The 23357-nt window shown below is 39.4% G+C and overlaps 1 protein-coding gene across 5 annotated transcripts in view; it reads right to left on the reverse strand.

Annotated features, from left to right (window-relative positions):
• Window positions 1-719: 719 nt before the first annotated feature.
• The window catches only part of mib2 (MIB E3 ubiquitin protein ligase 2), a 50558-nt gene continuing 27920 nt past the window's right edge, over window positions 720-23357 (reverse strand). For all 5 annotated transcript variants that reach the window (XM_023264515.3, XM_035945578.2, XM_023264516.3 and 2 more), the window contains 13 exons: window positions 22953-23060; window positions 21740-21844; window positions 20917-21079; window positions 20164-20297; window positions 18880-19028; window positions 18143-18299; window positions 16592-16746; window positions 10501-10627; window positions 10053-10313; window positions 6799-6977; window positions 6358-6551; window positions 4446-4511; window positions 720-3516 (listed from right to left, as the gene is read on the reverse strand). In XM_023264515.3, the coding sequence (XP_023120283.1) occupies window positions 3275-3516; window positions 4446-4511; window positions 6358-6551; window positions 6799-6977; window positions 10053-10313; window positions 10501-10627; window positions 16592-16746; window positions 18143-18299; window positions 18880-19028; window positions 20164-20297; window positions 20917-21079; window positions 21740-21844; window positions 22953-23060 (2040 nt within the window). In that variant the 3' untranslated portion in view covers window positions 720-3274. The remainder of the gene's footprint in view (window positions 3517-4445; window positions 4512-6357; window positions 6552-6798; window positions 6978-10052; window positions 10314-10500; window positions 10628-16591; window positions 16747-18142; window positions 18300-18879; window positions 19029-20163; window positions 20298-20916; window positions 21080-21739; window positions 21845-22952; window positions 23061-23357) is intronic.

Here is a 23357-nt window from a genome sequence, read left to right on the forward strand (position 1 = left end):
AGTGGAAACTATGACCTGACCGAGTATGTTGCATGAATTGAATGCAATGGAACTCCTTTGGGGCATTTTAAAGAGAAAGCTTCAACAGCACAATCCCTCCACAGCAAAGAGCAGCTGACAAAAAATAGTCTCTGCAGAAGAACAACAGAATATCTCTGCTAAAATGTGTTACCTTCAATGCTGAGAAGGATTGATTGTCCTAAAAAAATAAAGGTGAACATATATAGTATTGAAAAAAAAGACGAATGTCATAAACAGGTGTGCTGACTTCAGCTGCAGAGTTCCTACTGTGGTCCCTGTATTCTGATATAGTAACTACAAACTTTTAATTTTACATAAAAGAAAATACTCTACTGTTCAACTTTTAAGTGGTGTCATTATTGGAAATTGTTAAAACCTCGATTAATCTGACATTTAAATCATATTGTACAGGGCCGTACTCACTTCTGTTGAACACAAAATTTTGTAAAAGTACACTAAAACGGTATCTCGTAGACATGTCTCCATGACCAGCAGCCTTTAGTGGCTAACGTTAGCTAACACATAATGTTGGCTACGGTAGCAAATTTTGTGATTTTTTTAAAAACTTGTGTCCAGTAAAACAGTCAAAAATCATTTCTTAGATGAAAAATATTTACAGACATTTCTTGAGGGAATTTTTAAAACAACCCCAGAACATTGTGAGAAAAAAAATTAAAGCACAAAATAGCTCCACCTAGTCCTTAGAAAACAGTTCCATATTTATTGCAAAATATTTTTGTACAGAATACAACTGAAAAAACATCAACAGAGGAGGAATGGACAGTAAGGCCAACATCATCAGAACTCCAAGAGCTGAACTGTACAAACACCAATAGTAACATTTTCTGCTCTAATAGTATTATACATAAATTGTTTCCCACCCTCACAGTCACCTCCTTAACGGGGTAGAAAAAAAACAAAAATCTAAACTAAAATATCTTCCCCATTTTTCTAAAATATTATTGCCTTTGCCTATGAAGGCGTCCACTGAGAACACCGGTGGACAAACCTTAAAATGCTGAAATTTCTGTAAGAAACTTGTCCCTTGGTTGATAATGTCTCACTATGCATATATATGTATGTATATATACATATATACACCTGTAAAAAGCTCCAAATCATATGGGACTGACAATATTTTGGAAGTGTGCAACCACCTTTCATTGAGAATATGAGGAGTTTCAAAGCACTACTGCTAAAGCTAGACAGCTAACACCATTAGCTCAATTGCTAATACCAGTAACTGAGTGTGCTGAGATAATACTTCTGATTCTGAACTAAACAAAATATAAAGTTTGCTTTTAGTTTACTTCACACTGCTGGAATAATTGAACCCTCACTTGAGCTTGGAGGGGTTTAGCATAGTGCGTCTAGGTAATTTTGGGCGTGCATGCCCATGCACAGCCTCATGCGATTTGGCACTGACGAAAAAGTTCTTTCCTTGAAGTAAACCTCGTGGTGGGTTTCTCCAGCTCCTTCACTTACATCTTTTTTTCTTTACACATAAAAAAAGGCAGAGGGAGACAGGATACATTCCCCCCCTCCCAACATTCAACATTCAAATGTACATCTTTAACATTGGCTCTCCCAAACTTTGGGATCTAATGAAGACAAAAAAACACTCCTGTCTCTGGAAGTTTAGTATAGAAAATAAAAATTAAATTAAGAATAAAATAGATACAATTTTTTTTCATATGCATAAGCCCTTCAAGAAAACACACCAAAACATAAGAAAGAATGAAGATGATGTACAATCCAGAACTCCAGAGGAGAAAGGGAGGAGTTTCTTCTGAAATGACTAGACTAGGACAGCAGATGTGGAACTACAGACGCAACACAGCAATGTCATGTTTTTGCCTTTCTGAATTCTATATCTTACAATACAGCTGGTGGGTAGGTAACACAACATGAATATCCACCTTTGAAGTGGGAATAGCTCACTGGGGTTTTTACACCAGTCAGATGAAAAACACAAACAGGTGGACCAAATTGATTCTATCTGTTTAAAAATGAAACACAGAAATGAAGCATTCTGATGCTTCTGGGAGGCTTTGAGAACTTTGTGTATTTTGGAAGTTGATGACTTTTTTTTGCAGAACCTCCTCTGCAAACATTCATTTCACTAATGAGAAGGACATTTTGAAGGTCAATAAAGTGAAATGAGTATTTCCACTGCAACTTTATGACTGGTTATTAATAACCTTTTCTTTCAGTGACCCTCCAATAAAACTATTTGTTGCTCTATAATGGTGTGTGCATGTCTGGGGGGCTCTTAAACCCTTTATGGATATCCCAAGTGCTTCCAATGATTTGATACCCTGAGTAGAGGACATAGGCTTGGGGTGAACGTCAGTAGAAACAAAATATTTTTTTTTGCCAAACAAACACCAAATTAAAAAAGACATTAATAAGTAATACCACCTTTCACACATAAATAAAAAGCTGTACTCTGAGGTACATCAAAAACCACAAATGTAACCAGAGAGAAATAAAACAACAACAACAAATCACCCATGACAACACAGTCATTTTCAGCTTTACAATATGCATATATTCATGCATATATAGTGTGTATTTCTCCTTGCATACAGACAGGTGGTTGGGGACTATATAGAGAGCCTTTAGTTATACCAACTCCCTCTGCAAAGACTAACACTGATTATTAAGAGATTGATACAAATGAGAGCAAACATAATTCACAGCACAGGCTGAAGAGCAAGAAGAGAACTGATTTCTGTGCAGCCTTGTAAACAGAAGAGGCCAGAAAGCCAGAGAGGATGATGGGTAACAGACATCCACTTAAAGCAGCAAAGACTGGACAGATTACAAGAGGTGGGAGAGTGAAGGTGGGGACCTTTTACTCCCAGCTTACCAATTAGAGTAGCATACCAAGTGGTAGCATCATCTCACAACTTAGCCCTGTCTGATTACTGTCAGGTTCAGCTAAGCGTCAGTTCTGGTGCTGAAAATAAAATTAAAGTGATTGACATGTTCCTGCCTGCACTCCTTGAGAGGAAAACTACCTAAAATGTAACAAATAGTGAACTCTCAGTGATGTAACACAGCATCTTCTAGTAAAGCAACCTATGGGCTGAGTGACTATTCAATCACAGGTGGTGGGTGTAAGACAATGTGACTGCCTGATATAGGTCACTGGGGTACAATAGAACAGCTGCTCCTCTCCTGTGCCCATGCCAGGTTCTCTTCAGCTCCCTCCACTATTCTCTTTGGGTGGTTTAGAGCTGAGAGGAGCTCAGACAAATAGCTGGATCCGCTCGCGGATGGTCTGCCGGCAGATCGGGCAGGTCTTGAGTGCAGCGCTGCAGTCGATGCAGGAGGCGTGTCCACACTGGAAGACCAGCTTGATGTGGTTGTCGATGCAGATGGGGCAGGTGATTCGCTCCTCCATCTGGCGGTAGCGAGACTGCAGCTGCTCCAGCAGGTTGTGCTGTTCTGAGTTCTCAGTGCCAGGGCTGCAGTCCACCTCCGTTTGGTCTGTGGAGAGAGGTGATCAGCACAAGTCAGTTTTAGTCAAGTCAGTTATACGCAAGCTGTGCAACCTCGTGCAACACGAGACTGCACTGCTGTTTCACTGTGCTGCTAAGATGATAAGGCTGTACACTATAGCAGCTGAATATGGATATAGCATGAGTCAAGATTTCTGACTATTTCACCAACACATCTCAAAAATAAACATTAAGGCAACAGCTCGTCCTGACAGACTGAAATCCTAATTACTCCGCGAAGTAACGTAGCGGAGTTATGCGACGATCGGCATACGTGAATCCGTCTGTGCACAATATTACTCAAAAACAGAAAAACGGATTTGGATGAAATTTTTAGAGAAGGTCAGAAATGACACAAGGAACCACTTCATTAGATTTTGGCATTGATGTGGCTTATAGTCTGGATAGACAGATTTGCTTAATATTTCTGTATCATTGCGAGACAGCGGCACGGCGTCACTGTAACTATGACAGCAAGGGAACACTATGTCAGCTGCCTGCTGACAATCACATGATTGTGAACCTACTAGAAAACAACCACTTCAGACTTATCGGGACTTATCCATCGGAAATGATACAAGGAACAACTGATTAAATTGTGGGACAGATTTCTTATTTTAAAAATGGCTGAAAAAGATGCATACAGTAAACAATTAAAACAGTACATGCAAATAATAAAGACAAAACTGTTTTCTCTATTTAAAAACAAACAAACCAGAACATAAAAGCTTAAGTCACTTTCATGCCCATCTTTAGCACTGAATAAAAGCAGCACACAAGAAACCTGATGGCTCCAACAGAAATATATAGAGAGAAGTAGTGTTTTTGTTTCCAGTTGTGTTTTGTCTGAAAATGGTCCATTATATCCTTACTTTATGAACACATCCCAGACAACAGGAATAAGAGGATTCTTCTTACCTTGCCTAATTTTCTTGGTGATTGTGACCTGGCATTTGATGCATTTCTTCATGCGATGGGCACATTCTATTTAGACAAGATCAGTTCACATTAGCCAAGATATACAAGGACAAAACAAACACACAAAAAATATACCTATAGAACAAATTCCATGTAACTGTAACTATTTCTTCCTGAACCCAAAAGCCTGCCAGCTGGCATGTTATCTTAAAGATCACCAAAATTTAGCCCTTTATCAAAGCAACAGATTTTACAGACTTTAAACTTGTCTGATGCTCAACAGTGTTTGAGTCATTGGTGATGTGTCATTCTGTCAGAAAACTTAATCAAATATAAGTTTAAAATCGTGATATTTCATCAAAATCACTTCATTGTACATTTCCATTTAAAAAATTGCCAAAAATAAAACCATAAAAAATTTAAAAATCTGCTGTGACCAACAGTCACATGACTGAGGAACTGAGAGATGGACTACGCTCATTTTTTGGAGTACTGGTAAGACCAATGGGCACTTGGGAAAATGGTCTGCATGTCAATTACAAGCCTTTTTTAAAGAAACAAATTCAAAAACTTTTTTTTTTTTTAGCATTTATAGCATCACATCTGGGTCAAACTATACATGTGACAAGTTCCCTCTGCTTCTATCTATGGTTGTGCTGTTAACGGAGAGGTGCAGGACTTTATATTGCAGTGTTTATAATTCGCATGGTCTGTTCCTCACTATGCTAAGCGCTGTGAGATGACATATGTTGTGAATTTGAGCTATATAAATAAAACTGAATTGAATTGAAAAATAAGGCCACAGTGAGTAAAAATGCGACAGGGGCAAAAAGCACCCAAAAACGGCTTGTTCAGAGGGTTCACACCAACTCTTTTATCTGGAATTTCCACATAATTGGCAACCTCAAATGGAAAAGCTTTTAACTGATGAACTGTAAAGTCAAACAAGCAATGTAGGAACATATACTAATTTTAAAAAAAGTACAAAAAATATATCATTGAAAAGTACATAAATGAGGAAATATGATTTTTTTTTCTTTTTTCTCCCTTCACACCTTATTTAATTAAAGAAAAGATGAATGTCAAACAGTGCTAAAAGATCTTGTTTCTTTGCATTATTCATATTCTGTTCAGCACTTTAGTGGGACTCAGACATGTATTTTCCTCAAGAATCCTATTTTTTTTTCTTTTTTGGACTTTGCTATTTTGTTGAAAGGGGTGGGACTTGACAAGCCACGGCTTCTCCTACTCCTTTTCGAATAAGACAGTTATGTCAATGTTCTTTTGTTTATATTGTTTTGCTTTGTTCTGTTTTTTTATTACTATTATTATTTTTGTTGTTGTTTCTTTTTGTTGTGGACCTTTGTATTGTTTTACTTATTCGAAATAAACATTTAAAAAAAAAAAAAAAAAACTGCCTGTATGAGATTTATTCTGAAAGATATCTTCAACCTTCTGAAAATGTGCTTGACACAAACGGATCACTTCAAACATGACTCAAAACATTTTTTTTGGGTCCGATCTACAATGTGTGCCTAACCTTATGGGACATTCCAGAAAATTGAACAGTTTAATTGTGGAGAGTTTTTAATAAAATCATGTATAGCCTAGTGACAAAAGTTTAAACATTTATATGTCTATTGAGTAAGGCTAAGCTGCCTTAGACTAACTTAAAAATAAATATTTCATGATTTCTGAAATATGGCCAGCAGTCACCCTAAAACCACTGTGTGCATCTGAATAGTCTGTATTTACACTTTCTTTACAAGTTTTTCTATTGCACAGATCACAGATTTTCTTACAGATCAATTATCAGCCTATCAGTTCCCAACAGTGGGGTCCTTTGCTGCCAACATCTCCATGACTCCACCCTCCCTTCAAACAATCACAACCCCATCTCATCTCCACCCACCTTCACAGGCCACGCTGTGCTGGCAGGGGCAGAAGAGAACCAGCAGAGCTAGCTCGGAGCAGATGAGGCATTCGCTGGGCCCGGGTGGTGTGGGAAGAACCAGGTTGGTCATGGTGTTGGGCGTCGTGTGGACTCGCCGCAGGTTGGCACTGCTCAGGCCCTGACCACATGTGATGGCCTGCAGACGCTGCAACCTGACAAGACAAACACACAATACCAAAAATTGGATACGTCTCACACACACCAAAACTTTTTCCTTAACAAATGATTTCTGTTCATCTTTTAACTCCCAGTTCATTTACACAAAAGGCACTGGCACTTTTAAACAAAACAGTGTAAGCATGGTTTCACCTGTTTTCTTTTTGGTTCATTAGTGTAACAGGCTTAACAATTTTGTCCAACGGCTTTATAAATTTTAAGCCTATTGTCATAGACAACTACCTGTGCTTCTCTGAAAAGCTTTTGATGAGCTGCACCATGGTGCTGTCTGCCACCAAGTCCAGAGGACTCTTGCCCTTGTGGTTGGCGTAGTTGATGTCAGCCCCTTCGTGTGCTAGAAAACAGGCAATAGCTGTGCCAACATTCAGTTCGGTACTCCCCAGAAGACCCGAAGAGTTCAGCTGTGGGTACACATAAGGAGGGGATGCAGAACATGGAAAAACAGAGGAGTAACCTTAGTTAAAACAAACATGATTCTTTAGCTAATCTACTAACATATTCTCAATAACACTCAGGTGTTGGAAGCTAAGAATGCTTTACAGACTGAGTGACGGACACAGTTGAATTTGAGCAATGCAAAGGTAATTGAAGTAAATCCAGTGCAATTCAGCTAAGGCTGATACATCAACCTACATCTAATCAGCACGGAGAAACTCCCCGAATAACTCATCTGCTGACAGTGACCAAAACGGCCCTGAGCACTTAAGTCTAGCCACCTTCATGGCTCTGTGTGTGTGTGTGTGTGTGTGTGTGTGTGTGTGTGTGTGTGTGTGTGTGTGTGTGTGTGTGTGTGTGTGTGTGTGTGTGTGTGTGTGTGTGTGTGTGTGCGTGCGCGCGCGTGTGTGTGTTTTGGCAGGTGTCCAGGATGCTGAGCGGAGCTGCAGTGTTTGTGGTTATGCAGACTGGAAAGGACATTCTTCATTGGTCTAATGATATCAACACCAGGTGATGGAACAGTTTTTAAAGGGCTTGTTAAAAAAAAAACGCTGCACAAGGAAATGAGTCAAGGTCACTTAATGAGAAATACTAAAAGCAGTACTTGCACTGGAAAGGCTCTCCAAAAAGCAAAAAGGACATTCAATGACACATTGTGACAGTAATGTTCTCAACCTCATCACCAGGTGGGTACAATTACAGCATTAACACCAGGTGAGCAATTCCTTCAGTGGGTGTTTAAAGCTGCTTCAGTCAGTATGTTCTTTGATAATGAAGTAGATGACAATGGTAGAGGTGTTACTTGTTGGGATGAATCCACTGTCAATCTCTATATTTCCTCCTAGGTTTACAGAGCTGGAAGACATGAAGTCTTTGAGATCATTGTTTTGGTTGACTTGCACTGTGACTTGTTTCAAATAGTGTCATCCTGTGGTCTTCAGCATTGTTCAGCACCAGGAGGCAGATATTTTCAGCTCTGATAAAATGCTAGAATAGAAAAAGGTAGCAACTACCTGGTGAACGTAGTGAAGCAGGTCACAACAGCAGGTGAAAACCAAAAACAGTGATAAAACAAGAGCGAAAAGCTGGACTACAGTCACCTCAGCGGTGTAATACAAAGCTAGATTAATGGGTCAGCTATGTCTGCTAAGCTTAAAGCCAGAGATTCCAATGTCACAAAAGTGGATTTCTTTTAACCCGCTAGATCTCCATGGTAATTTATTCTGCAGTTAACTTTCTCCGAACGAGGTTCAGTTCAGGGTTAGGGATTTACATTGGCTGTAAAAAGCACTACCCTTTCAGTTATGCCATGGAATAAAGCTGTGCAGTTACAGAAGGTAAACTGTATGTGTTGTGTTGCCACAAAAACCTACATTCATACAGCTAGTGATGCAGAAAGTGTATTGATATGTTTTTTTGCTTGATCTTGCCTTGCTGCCAAGATGGTTTTACACTGTCTTGTTCTATTAGCTGTTATTGTAGCTAATAGAACACAGACTATACAATGAATAGTCAATAGTTTTATTGGTATTTATCACAGAGAAAATTCAATAAATAGCATTAATTTCACTCTGATTTGGCCAACGTTTCCACGAACCTTGCATTATAGAACCAAAATGGACTTATTGAGTACCATGTTTAAAGGAATAAAGGTGAATGTTCCAGAGCTCACATATATATCTGTCACATTAGAACTAAGTGGCTGCTTTAAGAGTGAAGTGGGTCAGTTGAGAAAAAATATCTTAACTTACACCATTTACAGTTATCTTTAAATCCCCCTATTATCCCTTCTGAGAATGAATAATACCACATGACTTCTTTCAGATTCCTTGGATTAACAGAGCGTAGTCTTATTCAGGCTTTCAACACCATGATTAAGACATCCTCTGGGGAAAAATGACGTGGCGTGTTTACACCATACTCCTAAATTTATCACAGACATCCTAACAAGAGCTCCATCTTTGCCAAATATATATTGCTACACTAAGTGGGCCATCTTCACATCCCTGCTCTTCAGCATGTCCTCTCTCCCTTCATTGGACCATTACTTCAGTCTCTTGCCAGTACTTTCTTTTAAAGCTGTCTGACATTCATTTTCAAGGAAATAAATCCTAAATGTTGAGAGTAACTGTTCAAAGTCGAGCAGCACTTCAACTGTATACAATTTGTTTTTTAATCTTTATATTTTTCTCAGAAAAGCTGTACACTGCAGACATAACCCCTGCTTTATACACACTCAGTGTCACTGCACTGCTCTAAAACTAAAAATCTAAAAATTACTTTCCTTAGTTCACCCTGATCTTTGGCCCCGTTTACATGATAAACTGAAGTCCTTTGTCCTCAGTAGACACTCTCATTAAAGCTGTGACACCTCACTCACTCCTTTCACCTACTCTTACCTTTCATCCTGGAGTTCACCCGGTAAAGTCAATTAATTCCCTTACCCTAAATGAACTCTAAAGACTATGAGCAAATACCCTCACATTCACTGCTTCACGTGTTGTTTACCATTCTGTCTTTAGTCCTTACTATGTTCTTGGTCAGTCTTTATTTACTGTGAGCCTGTATTTACCTCCTAAAGACCCTATCTGTCTGCCCAGCTTCAGAGTAAATTTACTATGTTTGGGTATCCATTTACCATATTTACTTTTCTTAGAATGTTTTTCAGTCTTTGTTAAAATCTCTCTTCAGGCCTTATTAATCCTCTAGCTAGTTTTCATTTAGCCATTATTTCATCATGTCTTTTGTCATTTGAGTTGTCTATCTTTTCAGTGCATTCAGTCCCAACAATTCCAAGAATTCAACAGTAATCCAAACAGCTTCAGTCCTATTATAACCCCAACCTCCTGCCAGTATGAGTGGAGCAGAAATCATGCCAGGTAACAACTCTCAAAAAAGAAAAGTTAGTACTGACACACCAACTATATGTCATCTAACGAATGGCTTCTCCTTAAAAGTAAAAACAATTGATTTAAATTGAAAACTGTGTGACAAGTTTAACATCCCACCACCTCCCTATCAGCCTCGCTGACAGTTCTCACCCTGCAGTAGAGCGATGTGGAAGAACATCCTTCACTGCTTTCCTCGGTGCTGCTGGTTCCCACAGAGGGGTTGAGCACAACGTTGGCCAGCTGTGGGCGGAGGAGAGCCACATGCATGGCTGTGTCACCGTCCTCATCTTCCATGTTGACATCGGCCCCCTCGGCCACCAGCAGCTGCACCAGATCAGTGTGGCCCTGTGTCACAGCCAGCTGCAACGGTGTCTGGTTGCGGTTGTTGCGGATGTTGATATCGCAGCGCCCCTGTAGTAGGGAAGGTAGGGAAACAATATATTTCGCTTTTGAGAAAGCGGCACAGAAAATTCAAAGCTACAAGTAAATGTTTATTTAAATGCACAAAATGGTGCTCGCATCCTATGCTGCGGAAGTAAAGAAAAGACAAATGAAAATCATTTTAAAGGATTCTGATTTGCTTCTTTTCTTAGCTCACCTCCTTAATGAGGATCTCAGCAACATCTCTGTGGTTGTTAAGAGCAGCCAGATGCAATGCGGAGAAGCCATCCTCTTTTTTCACATCCACGAGCTGCCGTGCTCGGGCAAGGATCTTTTCTGTGGCCCTGCCACCAGGACAAACAACACAAGATTCTATTAGCTACAGCACTCCTTATGGCTCATAGCTTAAATGAAGAAAAGTTACATCTGTAACAGTTGGCCCAGAATTTTGTAACCATATCAAACATTTTAAAAAATGACAGGCTGCTGCTGAACATGGATAGTATCAGAAAAAAAAACTTCCACGTCTTGTAATTCTAAATAATCTTTATTTTTGGCCAATTTTTAGTATTAAAAAGGGTAACTTCATAACTGTATCTTGGTTAAACCTGTTGCTACATACATGAACCAGACCAAACTGTGATAGAGACTCCACAACACCACTGCAGACTGGATACCATGCACAAGTATAGACTGTGACCTGAACGGAGACAGTGAGGCAGCTGTTGTAGAGCTGTCAACAAGCCATTCTGACAAGAAGCCTTGTCAGAGTATCACAAGCGCCACAATCAGCACCTCACAGCTCAATAGGACATCAGTGCTCAGTTTTCTCAAGGTCACAGATTTTAACCATCCTCCCAGGCAATTTACTTTGGCAAGATTAGAGAATGTTTCCTTGAATGGGAAGGTTGACAAAAGAGAACTATTTAGCTGCATTTGGGCCACAGTCAGTGAGGTAAGGCTATTAGAACTTCTCTGTGTTTCATGCTGCTGGCTGATGCTGCGGTACAAGGCTGGGCAGCACTGTAGAGTCGCCCTCTGCTCTGTAGCTGAGTCTGCTTTATGACGTGTGAAATTGAAGCTGACAGCCTTAGTGAGCACCCAGGAAGCTGGCATGTCACCATGGAGGCTTCACTGTGATGTCAACCAAACTTTCTATGGATGTTAGGCCCATGTTAATGCTACCTCTACTGGAGCTGCACATGTAGGCAGATGATGCTGGTTTCTGTTTTGCAAAGAGCAAACCACCACAATGAAGCAGACTGGGCACTGCACGGCAAGGGGACATTTATAGCTTATAAAGCACGACCAGATTACAAGTCATAACCTACTGAGCAGCAAAAAGCTAATTATTATGCAACAAAACAGAGCCAATAATTAAGCAGTTCATGTGATAAGGAGCACTTGAGTAAATCACTGACGGAAAAATTTACTGAAAAAAAATGACTATTTCATTATGAAATCTGCTCCCTAGCAAGAACATCTATGGCACTGATGTGGATCCCTCCTTCTCCCAGCAACTAGTATTTTGTGTTTAGTTTCAGTATTAGTGTTTCAATTTTTTTTTTTAACTTTTGTGTTGATGTGCATTTCACTTTTTGCTGTTACTACTTCCCTGCACAGCATTTAAACAAACCGTTAGATAGCAAATTGCATATTGCAGAGGTTATATTATGGGTATACTGTATGTATAATAATAAGCTACTTTAAAAAATCCATCCTCTTAAAATAAATTGTAAACTCTTCAAACTTCAAAATGTTCCAACACAAATGCCTGGCTTTAAAATCCTGCTTCCTTTGACATTTAACATTGCTGTTGCATACTGGTGGCTGATTCACAATTATTTTTGTATCAGAGTAATGGGGACAGTTTTACTGCCGCTTTAATTATGATAACTAACACATTAAAACATTCACAAGCTCATTAGCAGCAGATGTCTAATACATTTTGAAAGCATTACTGAGGTCTGGCCTGTTAGAGCACAGGCAGGCTTCTTGGGTACATATACGGTCACATTTGGCTGGGATCGCCTCTGTATTTTAAAGCGTGAAGGCTGTTAGACAGACATTATGTTAGAGGTCATTTGTACCTGCAATGCAGCTCTGAATGTGTGTGTCTGCATGTGTGTGGTTGAGGTACTTATTGAAGGTCGTACAGCTGCTGCATTTAAGTTGGCTCCAGTCCACCTTTGCTAGCTTAACGAGCTCACCCTCGCAGTTCTGAAGCAGTCTGGATAGCAGCCGTGTTACTTGTGTCACCTTTGTGCCTCCAACTGTCTACATTATTTCCATAATCGTTACTCCCGTGTGTTCATGAATATTCAGATTTGAGCTGATGTTTTTAGGCAGTTTTGTACAAACATGCCTTCAAACCCAATAGCCAAAGGGCATTCCAAGCACTCTGGTAATGACTTTCCTGTGGACTAAAGTCATCATTTGGTTATTTTTGGGAGTCTGCATCCCATACTTATTTGTGACATGCTTTTTGATCAAAGCATGATAGTAGCAGGAGAAATTTACAATATACGAGTTCTTACATTCTTAATTAAAATAAAAGATTTTGATTCCATGTGCAATTAGCTCTGAGAGTGAAATCTTGCTATGCCAGACAATTTATACTGTACTGTCTAAATGCATGCAAAATAGGAGGGCTTGAAGAAAATAAAGGACTGCTGAGGAACAAATGGAATCTAGTGAAAGTGTGGGGAAAAGCAAAAAAGAGGCAGAACTGCAGGAAAAAAGAACTAATCAAGTCAAGGAGCCTTTCCTTTCTAATAAATAGAGTAAACACATTAAACATCCTGCATAGCCATTGAGCTCTTCTATCAAGCAGCAAACGCTAGAAGAAATCTGGCAATATGCCTTGTTTCTTTTCTTTCCCAGGGCTTTTTGTGAACTTGGCCTTTACCCCCTTTTCCCCATTTGCTCACAATAAATAAATAAATAGTCTAATAAACAAAACATTCTTGTATTTCTGTCACAAAAAAAACAGAGGGTAACAGTTGCTCAAAGGAATTTCTTAAGGATAGTCTTTAGTTTTGAAGAATGTAAAACAATCATCAACTTATCATATGAAGGGAAAAATCCGACGGCACTAACTTGTGGTAATTGCAGATAAAATGGTGAGTAAACTATAAATGAAAGTCAACTACCACAACATTGACCACATGCTGTACCGTTCAAAAGTTTGAGGTCACCCAGACAACTTCATGTTTTCCATGAAAACTCACACTTTTATTCATGTGCTAACATAATCACACAAGGGTTTTCTAATCATCAGTTAGCCTTTCAACATCATTAGCTAACATAATGTAGCATTAGAACACAGGAGTGATGGTTGCTGGAAATGTTCCTCTGTACCTCTATGGAGATATTCCATTAAAAATCAGCCGTTTCCAGCTTGAATAGTCATTTAACACATTAACAATGTCTAGATTGTATTTCTGATTCATTTAATGGTATCTTCATTGGAAAAAAATACTTTTCTTTCCAAAATAAGGACATTTCTAAGTGACCCCACACTTTTGAATGGTAGTGTGTCTTTTTTTAACTAAATAGAAAACCCTTTTAAATAGTCACCTTGATCTAATGCCTGGGTACCTTCAAACTGTAACTTACAATTTGCATTCCAGCAAGAAGCAAACAGAAACTGGAGTGTGTGAATGTGGTGTGGACCTGCTGATGATATATGAATGAACTGGTGAACCGAGTAGATCCTGAACACTGTAAATCCTGTGTCTCCACTTTTGGTGCAGCCGCTGATGTCAGACTAAATGAATGGAGGGCAGCCTAAACTCCTGCAACTGCACATATGACACTTGCCAGAACAGATCGGACATTCGTTCAGTGACTGTCTACTGTGGCTTACACTCCCATTCTTTTTCCTCTCCCAGCTATTGCTGTTCAGGAATTTTTTTCTTTCTCTGTTTCAATGACATTTATTCACTTATTCATGTACGGAGCTGTGGGGAGATTATATATTTTTTGTTTATTTTCAAGGTCTGCATGAAATGAGTTGGGAGGGGCCTAGATTTGAAGCGGTAAGGAAATGTGGGTGACAGGGAGGTGAAATTTGGAGATCAGAATTTGGCACACAGAAGATCCAACTATAGTAGTACACTATAGTATGCTTATAAAAGCCTTACTGATGACAGTAACAGGGGTCACAGTCTTCGAATATACATTTCCAGGATACTATCCATGACATTACATAAGATACACATTTAAAGAAGCATCATTGCTTAAGGGAGGAAATTTACTGTGATCATGGTGTTTTTCATTCTTCCTTCCTTTCTTTCATAGCACCTCTATAAAAAGAGCTAAGGACAAGTTTCCATGACATGGTTGTGATATAACTTGGGAAGGAAAGTTCATATGAGGATGTAAAATCCCCAAAGCAAAGAAATGAACGTGGTGCACTGAGGGAAACATTTACTCATCAGAGGTGAGTTAGATATATAAGGAAACTTTCTATCTCACTCATATTTTGCTCATATTTTGACACAGTGAGCCACCTTAGTCTGGCTTGTTTCAAGAATTTGACTGCACTGGAGACAAAGCAGTGTAGATTTTCACCTAATAAAATAAGGATTTATGCATAAATAATTGCAATGAATCATCTGCTACAAGTGGTTTATGACTCATTTTCCTGCAATGAATCAACTGTGCAGTGGAAAATAATCGTAAAAATATTATATATGGCATTAAAGCTGGTCACTTGCAGTGATGCATACAATACATTTAACATTACATTACACCCTGATGTTGAACAATGTAAACAGTGTTTGAATATCATATCTATGGACAAACTGTAAAAATTGATTTTAAGTAGTGGGTAGCCGAGTCATGGTACAATAAATATGAATTCAAATTAATCTATATAGCACTTACACACATCATTCAGATTTTACACTGATATCTAGAATAACACGTACAATTGCAGAGTACTTAGGAAAAAACAGGACCATTCACTTTTTCTGCACTTTCTCTATATTTCTAGGCTACTTATTGTGCGTGGGAGCTGATGATGCAACATGGACAGAGGAGGACACTGGCACACAAAAAACGGAGCTAGACATGGATGAAACCATATCACTGCGAGAACATTCAGCTATCTACTACATTACTCCCTGCCTGGTCAGTGCCACGTCAAGTCTTAGCTTGTGATTAAGAACTTTCAGTGTCAACCAGCCTAAAACCGATACAGAAGACAATGGAGCCTTTGTGACAGGTGTCAGTGAGGCAGCTGTGATATTTGGCCTCAAGCTGTGGAGAAAAATGGCTGAGTTGAACTTTCACTAGCTTCCTATTGGTGTCACGTAGACACTTGGTTTCAGTAAGGAATACAATAGCTGGAGCCTTTTTTGGAAAGAATTAATACATAGCTGTGTTGTGTTATGCTGGTCTTTCCCTGGAAAGACAAACTGATTGTCCTTTTCATCAACTCATAGATCCCAAAACTGCATTGCTGAAAAGTGACGACATTGAATGCAATCTGTGAAAATTTGGAAAACACATCTGTATATATAGGGAGATGGGATGTAAAAGTAAATGTTGCATTACTGTCTCATATTGACTGCCAGCCTGCTGACAGCAGCAGAAGCTGTGTGGGAGATGAGCTCTCTATCTGTAACAGATACTGTTGAGAGTTGACCTCTGAATCCTCATTTGAACCCACAGGAAAGATTCCCACACACATACACACCCATTACCATCATTTCTACTGCTCACATTAAATTTGCGCATTTAAAAACAAATGAGCAGAGTAAAAGGAGTAAAGTGACAATAATGACATAGACTGCTATTTAGACATTTTTAGAAGTATATACTATTGTGTAGTTGGATTTCACTGGTGTACACATGCTTGATGGCAACCTAAATTTGGGAAGTGAACCCCACAAACTATAGCCCATTTCACCTATGTCCAAAAAAACCCTAAAAACAAGTGCAGATTGGTTTTATTATCCTTTTAAACTCAATTTGTCAATATTATCATTAACTAATACTAATCTTGTTAAGTCACACGTGGAACCTCAAAAGTGATAGCTGCATGGCTGACTAGCTGAGTCACTGGCTGGTCAAGAATATCGTAACATGCAAGTCTTCAAATTCCACAAAATATTCACAGATAGAAACCCGCAGCTGCATTAGGTGCTCAAAAAATGCCTACTTCCTCTCAAAAAAGATACTATCAACACATTTGTTACCACTAAGTTCAGGAGTATCTTCCTGAATCCTGATGTCACTTCTTTATGTGGCCCATGAACCAATATTCAAGCTTTGAATATGTTTCTATCATGTCTACTCACAGTTTGTTTCCTTTGAGGGCAGCGTGGTGCAGCAGGTTGAAGCCTCTATGGTTCTGCTGAGTGAAGTCAATGTTGGGCACCACAACCAGGATCTCAATGATATTTCGGAAGTCTTTAGCAATGGCATCATGGAGCGGTGTGTCCCCATATGAATCCTGATAAAGAGAGGGTGGAAAAACGGACATGCAGCAAAATGAGTAGTATCGTGATTTAGTAGAGAGCAACATTGTTTACAAAAAGAGCATCATTAACCGCTGAATATCTATTAATATCCTCCAGACAACATCTTGTAAACATCTTGTCTGTAAACCCAACATGACATTGTCACTAAAACTTATTACTCTGCCGATGAACGCGGCGGAGTTTCGTGACGATCTGCATACGTTTGTCCGTCTGTCTGTCTGTTCGCAACATTACTCAAAAACGGACAAACAAATTTGGATGAAATTATCAGGGAAGGTCAGAAATGACACAAGGACCAATTGATTAGATTGTGGCAGTGAGGTGGCTTACAGTCTGGATCCACGGATTTGTTAAAGATTTTTGTATCATTGCAAGATAGCGGTACAGCGTCACTGTTACTATGACAAGTGAACACTACGTCAGCTGCATGCTGACACACATGATCACATTGCGATCCTACTACAAATTCAACGCTGTGACTTATCTGGACTTATTCGTCAGAAGTCATACAACAACTGAGCAGCCTTGGCGGAGTACTGCGCTCGCTGAGTGCTTTTCTTCTTGTACATGGTCTCAATCATTTTGCCTCTTTAGGTAAAGGAAAAACAGTAGACACACAAACAGACTAAATGCACATTTGCCAAACACAAACAAACTCCAGGCTGGCATGTTTTTAGCTGAGTAACCACACTATTCAAGCAGAAGAAATGCGTTAGTTAGTGAATTCTGGGCCGGTTGCAGGCATGTTAGATCATCTGAAAAATCCCCTAAAAGAAATACTAAATTGCCTTAATGAGGCTGAGGGCTGACATGAAGCAAGGACACAGTCAAATACCATAATTGTTTGAATTTGTGCCTGTGCACAGCTGCTTGAAAGGGCAATGTGTGAGTTGCTTATGATGCATATAGCAAATGACTGACAGTGAACTGTCACTCATTGGCTATACAGCTGCTCACTCAGTAGTCGATCCTTTTTCATTGGCTAGATGCTTAGTCATAAACTCAACTTGTAAACACTCCTGACTGACCATGCCAGGGGCGTATGAAAAGGGTTTGAAGCCATTTACTTCATTGAAAAAAGAACATATATTTAGAACAAAACAGTAACGTGTGAAAACCCGCTACATGGGTAATGTTGCACAAGCAGTTCAAAAAATGTGTATATGCAGTTGTTGGATTTCACTAGATTTTTTAGTGGAAAACCAATTAGTCCAGTTGATAGAGTTAAAATAAAATCTAAGGATTGATGAGAGCTATTGGAAAAATTATCACAAAGAAGGCACAGCAAAATCTTGGGTTGAGATTTGTATGGCAACAAATTTGAATCAATATTCAGGGTGTAGGATTAAGCATACTACACATGCTCACCTGGAGATTGACATCAGCCGAATGTTCGGTCAGCACCCGCACCACATCAGTGAACCCTTTGTTAACGGCAATGTGGAGTGCCGTGCACATGGAGTTGTTTAGGAGGTTAACATTTGCCCCCTTGCTCAACAGCAGCCGTGCAATCTCTGCCTGATTACTAGATCAGAAAAAAGAAACAGAAAAGGGCATACCAATTAATCAATCCTCAATGTTTCTTCAATTAAAATTGTCCAAACTGTTGTGAATTGTATCAATTCAAATCATCACATAAAACACTTCAAACTTACTAAGAGCTTCACAAAGCTAGAGGGCTGCGTGTCATCTTACACAAATATTCTTTTCAAACACTGTCATTCTGTTTACACATGAAGCCACTAATTCCAAGCAGCAGTTATGAAGTGAAACAGTGATTTATAACAAATTTTCATCTTTAAAGAGATTTTATCAGATTCAGACATCCTGAGCACATGTGAATGTGATGAGGGGAGAGGACATAGCTGCCTCATTAAGCAACACTTTAATGCAATCACTTCTGCGAACAGGATTATCACATTACGTAGAAAGGCACGAGCCAAAGCTGTACTGTACAGCTGTCAGTTACAAGATTTTCCAACAAGCGTAAAGCTACACTGGTTGTGGACTCATACCCTATGTGTGTTACCCTTTTATCCTTTGTATGTACGCTAAGATGCCTATAAATATGTGAGCAGGAGAACTTTGTATGTGTCTGTCCTCACCCAAAGGCAGTGTAGTGTAACGCTGTGTCGCCGTCTTCATCCTTAACCTCGATTGAGCTGTTGGCCTGCAGCAGGGCCTTCACCACCTCCATGTGGCCTTGGTGAGCAGCAACCTGCAGTGCAGTCTTGCCCTGGTTCTTGATATCCACCTGCCAGGAACACAAACGTTGAAGATTCATCAGATGTGATGGTAGCCTGGACACTAATGGAGCTGAACGTACACTGGATGGAAATAATCTGCACATGGACAGCACCCACGTACAGCTCACACTTAGCACACATAATCCCAATAAGCAGTGTCGTCACTGCAGAGTAAAACTGTTGTCAGCAAAACAAGTCAATACTAAATACTAAATTTACAAGTTGACAAGATATCAATTTTCATTCTAATACATTACAAAAATATTACACATTATATACTACCACATTATAGGGCATATACTAATCTCAGTTTAATAGGAGCAGTTTAAAGGTAAAGATAGTACAGATAGTTTACCCTTTCAACCCTAAGTAGTTTCTGGGTCTTTTTTGCTTCTGTCACATTTTTCCTCATTGTGGATTCATTTATCAATAAAATGCTGCACCGCTATGGCAACAGCCCAACCATAGCTGGGCACAGAAAGAATTCTGAATTGTGTTTTGTGCAGTATGGCAGTTGATATTATAACTTTTAGTATGACAGAAAGTTATAATACCACACATCATGTTAAAAAAAAAAAAAAAAAAAGTTGAATTTCTTTGTTTGTTTTGCAAAAACTTATAATTAACATTTGCAGCAATTTTTTAAGTATTCACAAGAGCTACCGATACTGGAAAAAATGATTGGTCAACTACAACAGATATTTTACTACTTACATTTTAATTTATTTCCATATTTGTGGGGTAATCATAAACTGCAGTTCAATTGAAGCGTTTCTTATTTTTTCTCATAAGACTGTTGGTCACAGCACTGATGGTTTCTTAGTTGCACCAAGGAGTTCAGATGGTTTTTTTTTGTTTGTTTTTCACAGAATCTATTAATGTAATTGGTTTATTTTTGGAAAACTATTATATAAACACAATAAGAGAAACTATCCTTTGTTTTGTGCTGTGCTGTGGCATAACAGCACTGAGTTAATAACTTCATCAGACACACTGGCAAGTGACAGGGTATAGCATTACCTTTTCTGGCTTAGTAAATCAATTTCGCCCTTAAAATCCCTACCCCCGGTCTTAAGGCCCTGGTGGAAGGAGCTTTTGGAACAGACAGAGGACTGCAGCAAAGAGAAGAAGTGCTGCACTAACCTTGTCAGGATACTTCTGCACCAACTCCCGCACTTTGTTGGCACTGCCGTGTGCTGCCTCAATGACTAGCCGGCTGGGATTGTCCTGTTCTGTGGACTGAGACAGCAGCTTCTCCAATACTGAGATGACGGTACCTGAACAGAGACAGAGTCAGATGGAGAAGGTGTTGGTGATGTCAAGTTGTGAAAAGGGAACAGGTAAGAATTGAATTAGCTTTTTCAGTCTAATGGTAACACCACATAAGCCTTGCCGAGTGACCAAAAAGCATTTTAAAGTCAGACTGGGTAATGACTTTGTCAGAGCTGAACTGAACAAAACCTCAGGAATGAGTCAAAATGTCCCTGCATGCAGTGAAACCTGATGTCTCACACACAGACACACACACACACACACACACACACACACAGGCACCTCTGTTGTCAACCCACTGAGGTGAACACAAACAGAGTAGATTTCGTCATGATTAGGAGACTGCTGAGAGCTTCTGACATGACAACAACCATCTACTGTGCTGTCAACATGCAGGATCATGACATGCTACAAAGAAAAACACTTTGAGAAAAGTAAACGCCGCCCATATACTGCTGAAAAAAGAGAGGTCATTGATGCCATAGTTGCAGCCTGTACAGGAACGCATGCATAGCAGAGACAGAGCCGGAATGAGGGCAGGGGGAGAAGATTGCATGTAAGCAGAAGGTAAAGTTGGAGCTGCAGCGTTAGAGATGAGCCCCTTCGTCCCGGCAGAGGCCTTACTTCCAGATTCGCTGGGGTTCTCTGCTGTCATGAGGTTAGCATCCACCTCTACAGGCTGGGCTGAGAGGCACGCTGGGTTGAATGTCCATGTCTGACCTCCAAATGCCACCCGTAGGTCACCATCCGCATATACTTTCAACACCTTCCCAGCCTGGCCGAGCACCTACAGAAAGAAGCAAGAAATTAACAAATCAACCAGGAACTATTCACAGATTTTCCAGGACCTAATGTTTGGTAAATAACCAGGCTACATTCAAGGTAAAGTCCCTAAACTTGATTAGCTCCTGATGTACACTAAATCTTTGCAAAGTAGGTTGATCTTAATTTAGAAGGATGTCTGCCAAATCAAGGCTTTACTTTTAGCGAGTGACACAGTTAACATCGCGTACACAGACAGGAAGTCAGCAAGAATATGGAAGTGGGACAAAATAAGTGAGTAAGCCTCAAGTTCTAGTGATGAAATCCTGAGTGAAGTGTCACATTGAGTCCAGCATCAAGTCTTATAAATGACAAGTACAAAATTTTGTGCTTTCATTTTTTTCTTTTAAAAGAAGTCATCATGTATCCTTGACCCAAGTTAACATTGCTTAATTTAAAATGTTGTTTCTGTCGTCTAACAGTTTGTCTGGTACACATTTAAGCAATGGTCATTCAAAGTTAAGTCTAAATTCCAGGTTCAGTCTGGTGTCAAGTTATAGTCAACTTACAAAGTTATCCTAGACATGCCCATGAAGTGAGCATTCATAACTACTGCTAAAATACCCTGTAGAGTCTGAGTTAGCATTATCAGGCTGCCAAAAATCAACAGGTTAAATGAACATACAGGAGTCATGCTGTCTGTCCACTCTCCATGGCCAGCCTGCAGTCTCTTCACACTCTCCATGTCCTCCAGTACTCTTACTAGTTCGCCAACTCCAAAAGTGTTCACCTAGGGCAAATTAGGGCAAATGACAAATGATGAACAGAGTTGTAGAGTTACAGCATAAACTCTGCTAAAATGACACTGATTAAAAAAAAAACAAAAACAACTAGCTGAATCAGCTGGGGGAGGGGTTGTATAATAACTATAGTATATTTAATGAAGCCATGCAAAATTTTAGGTTCATACTAAAAATATTTTACAAGATACAAGTTCTTGCAGTACGTAGAGATGGGTTGAAATTTTGTGCTTTTAATTCAGGTTACTTCTTCCAGCATTATGAATCTTAATATCCAACACTTGTCATTTCTACAGAGATGAGAAAATGATTGAGGAGGGATTAAAATGGCTTTATATTCCTTGAGTACATTTTTATCAAAGTGATTTGTCCATGTTATTATAATAAACATGTGGACACCAATGCTGTTTCTCCATTTCATAGCTATAAGCTACATTCCCAAGGTTAAAATATGACTAATGCATAGTTTTGAGAGAAGGAATCATGACTATAAGATGAGCCTTGTATCAAAATGTAGGTAAATAAAAACAGACCTTTCATATGTTCTAACTTGTTTTGGCAAGCCACCCATCCCACATGGTGATACAATCCTTGCCAGTTCACCCAAAATGTACTTTTTAAGCTTTTCTCTGGTAAATAACCAGAAAACAGCTGACACATCCACAGAACAAAAGCTAGTTTCTATTAGTCTATGTCAAAGACGTTCAACGGGTGCAGTTCTGTTGTTAAAACTATGATGATACTGATGCTCAAAATGAGTATAGAAAAACTAGTGCTGAACAAAAACAAGATTCTGGCCTTACATTGTGGCACCTAAAGTGGCTGTAAAGTTTTTCAGACTTGAAAATGTCATGTGTCTATTTCCTGTGTTAATTCAGTTAAAAGGGCTCAAAAACGGTGGAAAAAGCAATACAATTAAAAGCTTTTAATTTTAACTCCTTTGTACATCCCCATGTAACTCGGAAATATTCATAATATGAAGATGAATTTTGCATGGCCTTATTAAAAACTGAGTGGATCATGTCTGAATTGGTGTCAGATTGGCGGGTCTTACATGGATGAGCCCTATGTAAAATCCTCTGTCAGAAACCTCAGTACCTTGGTGAGAGCGCCAGGATGGAAAGTCCAGCGGATGTTGTTGCTGTACTGGACCCTGACATCTCCTCGGTCAGTAATTCTATGCACAGTCCCGATCCGGCAAATGTACTGCAAACACAAATAGACTGGTTCACCCTGGGTCTCCTGCTGCATGGCTATGACCTTAATGTTCCCTTTAGCAGCTGTGATTTGAGAGTTGGATGTTCTATTTACTTTCACTCTGTTGCAACATCCATCTGAGCCACTGATATAAATATTCTGTATGCCAGGTTTTATAGAGGCAAATGTGTTTTGACTGTGAGGCCATGTTTCTCTAAAACATGAAGAGTACATATGCGTACCGCACAAACTCGCTGGAAAACACTAAGGAAGTACACTTTGTACTTTCACATTCTAAAAGAACTC

Source organism: Amphiprion ocellaris, chromosome 8 (assembly GCF_022539595.1).
Source record: "Amphiprion ocellaris isolate individual 3 ecotype Okinawa chromosome 8, ASM2253959v1, whole genome shotgun sequence".
NCBI lineage: Eukaryota > Metazoa > Chordata > Actinopteri > Pomacentridae > Amphiprion > Amphiprion ocellaris.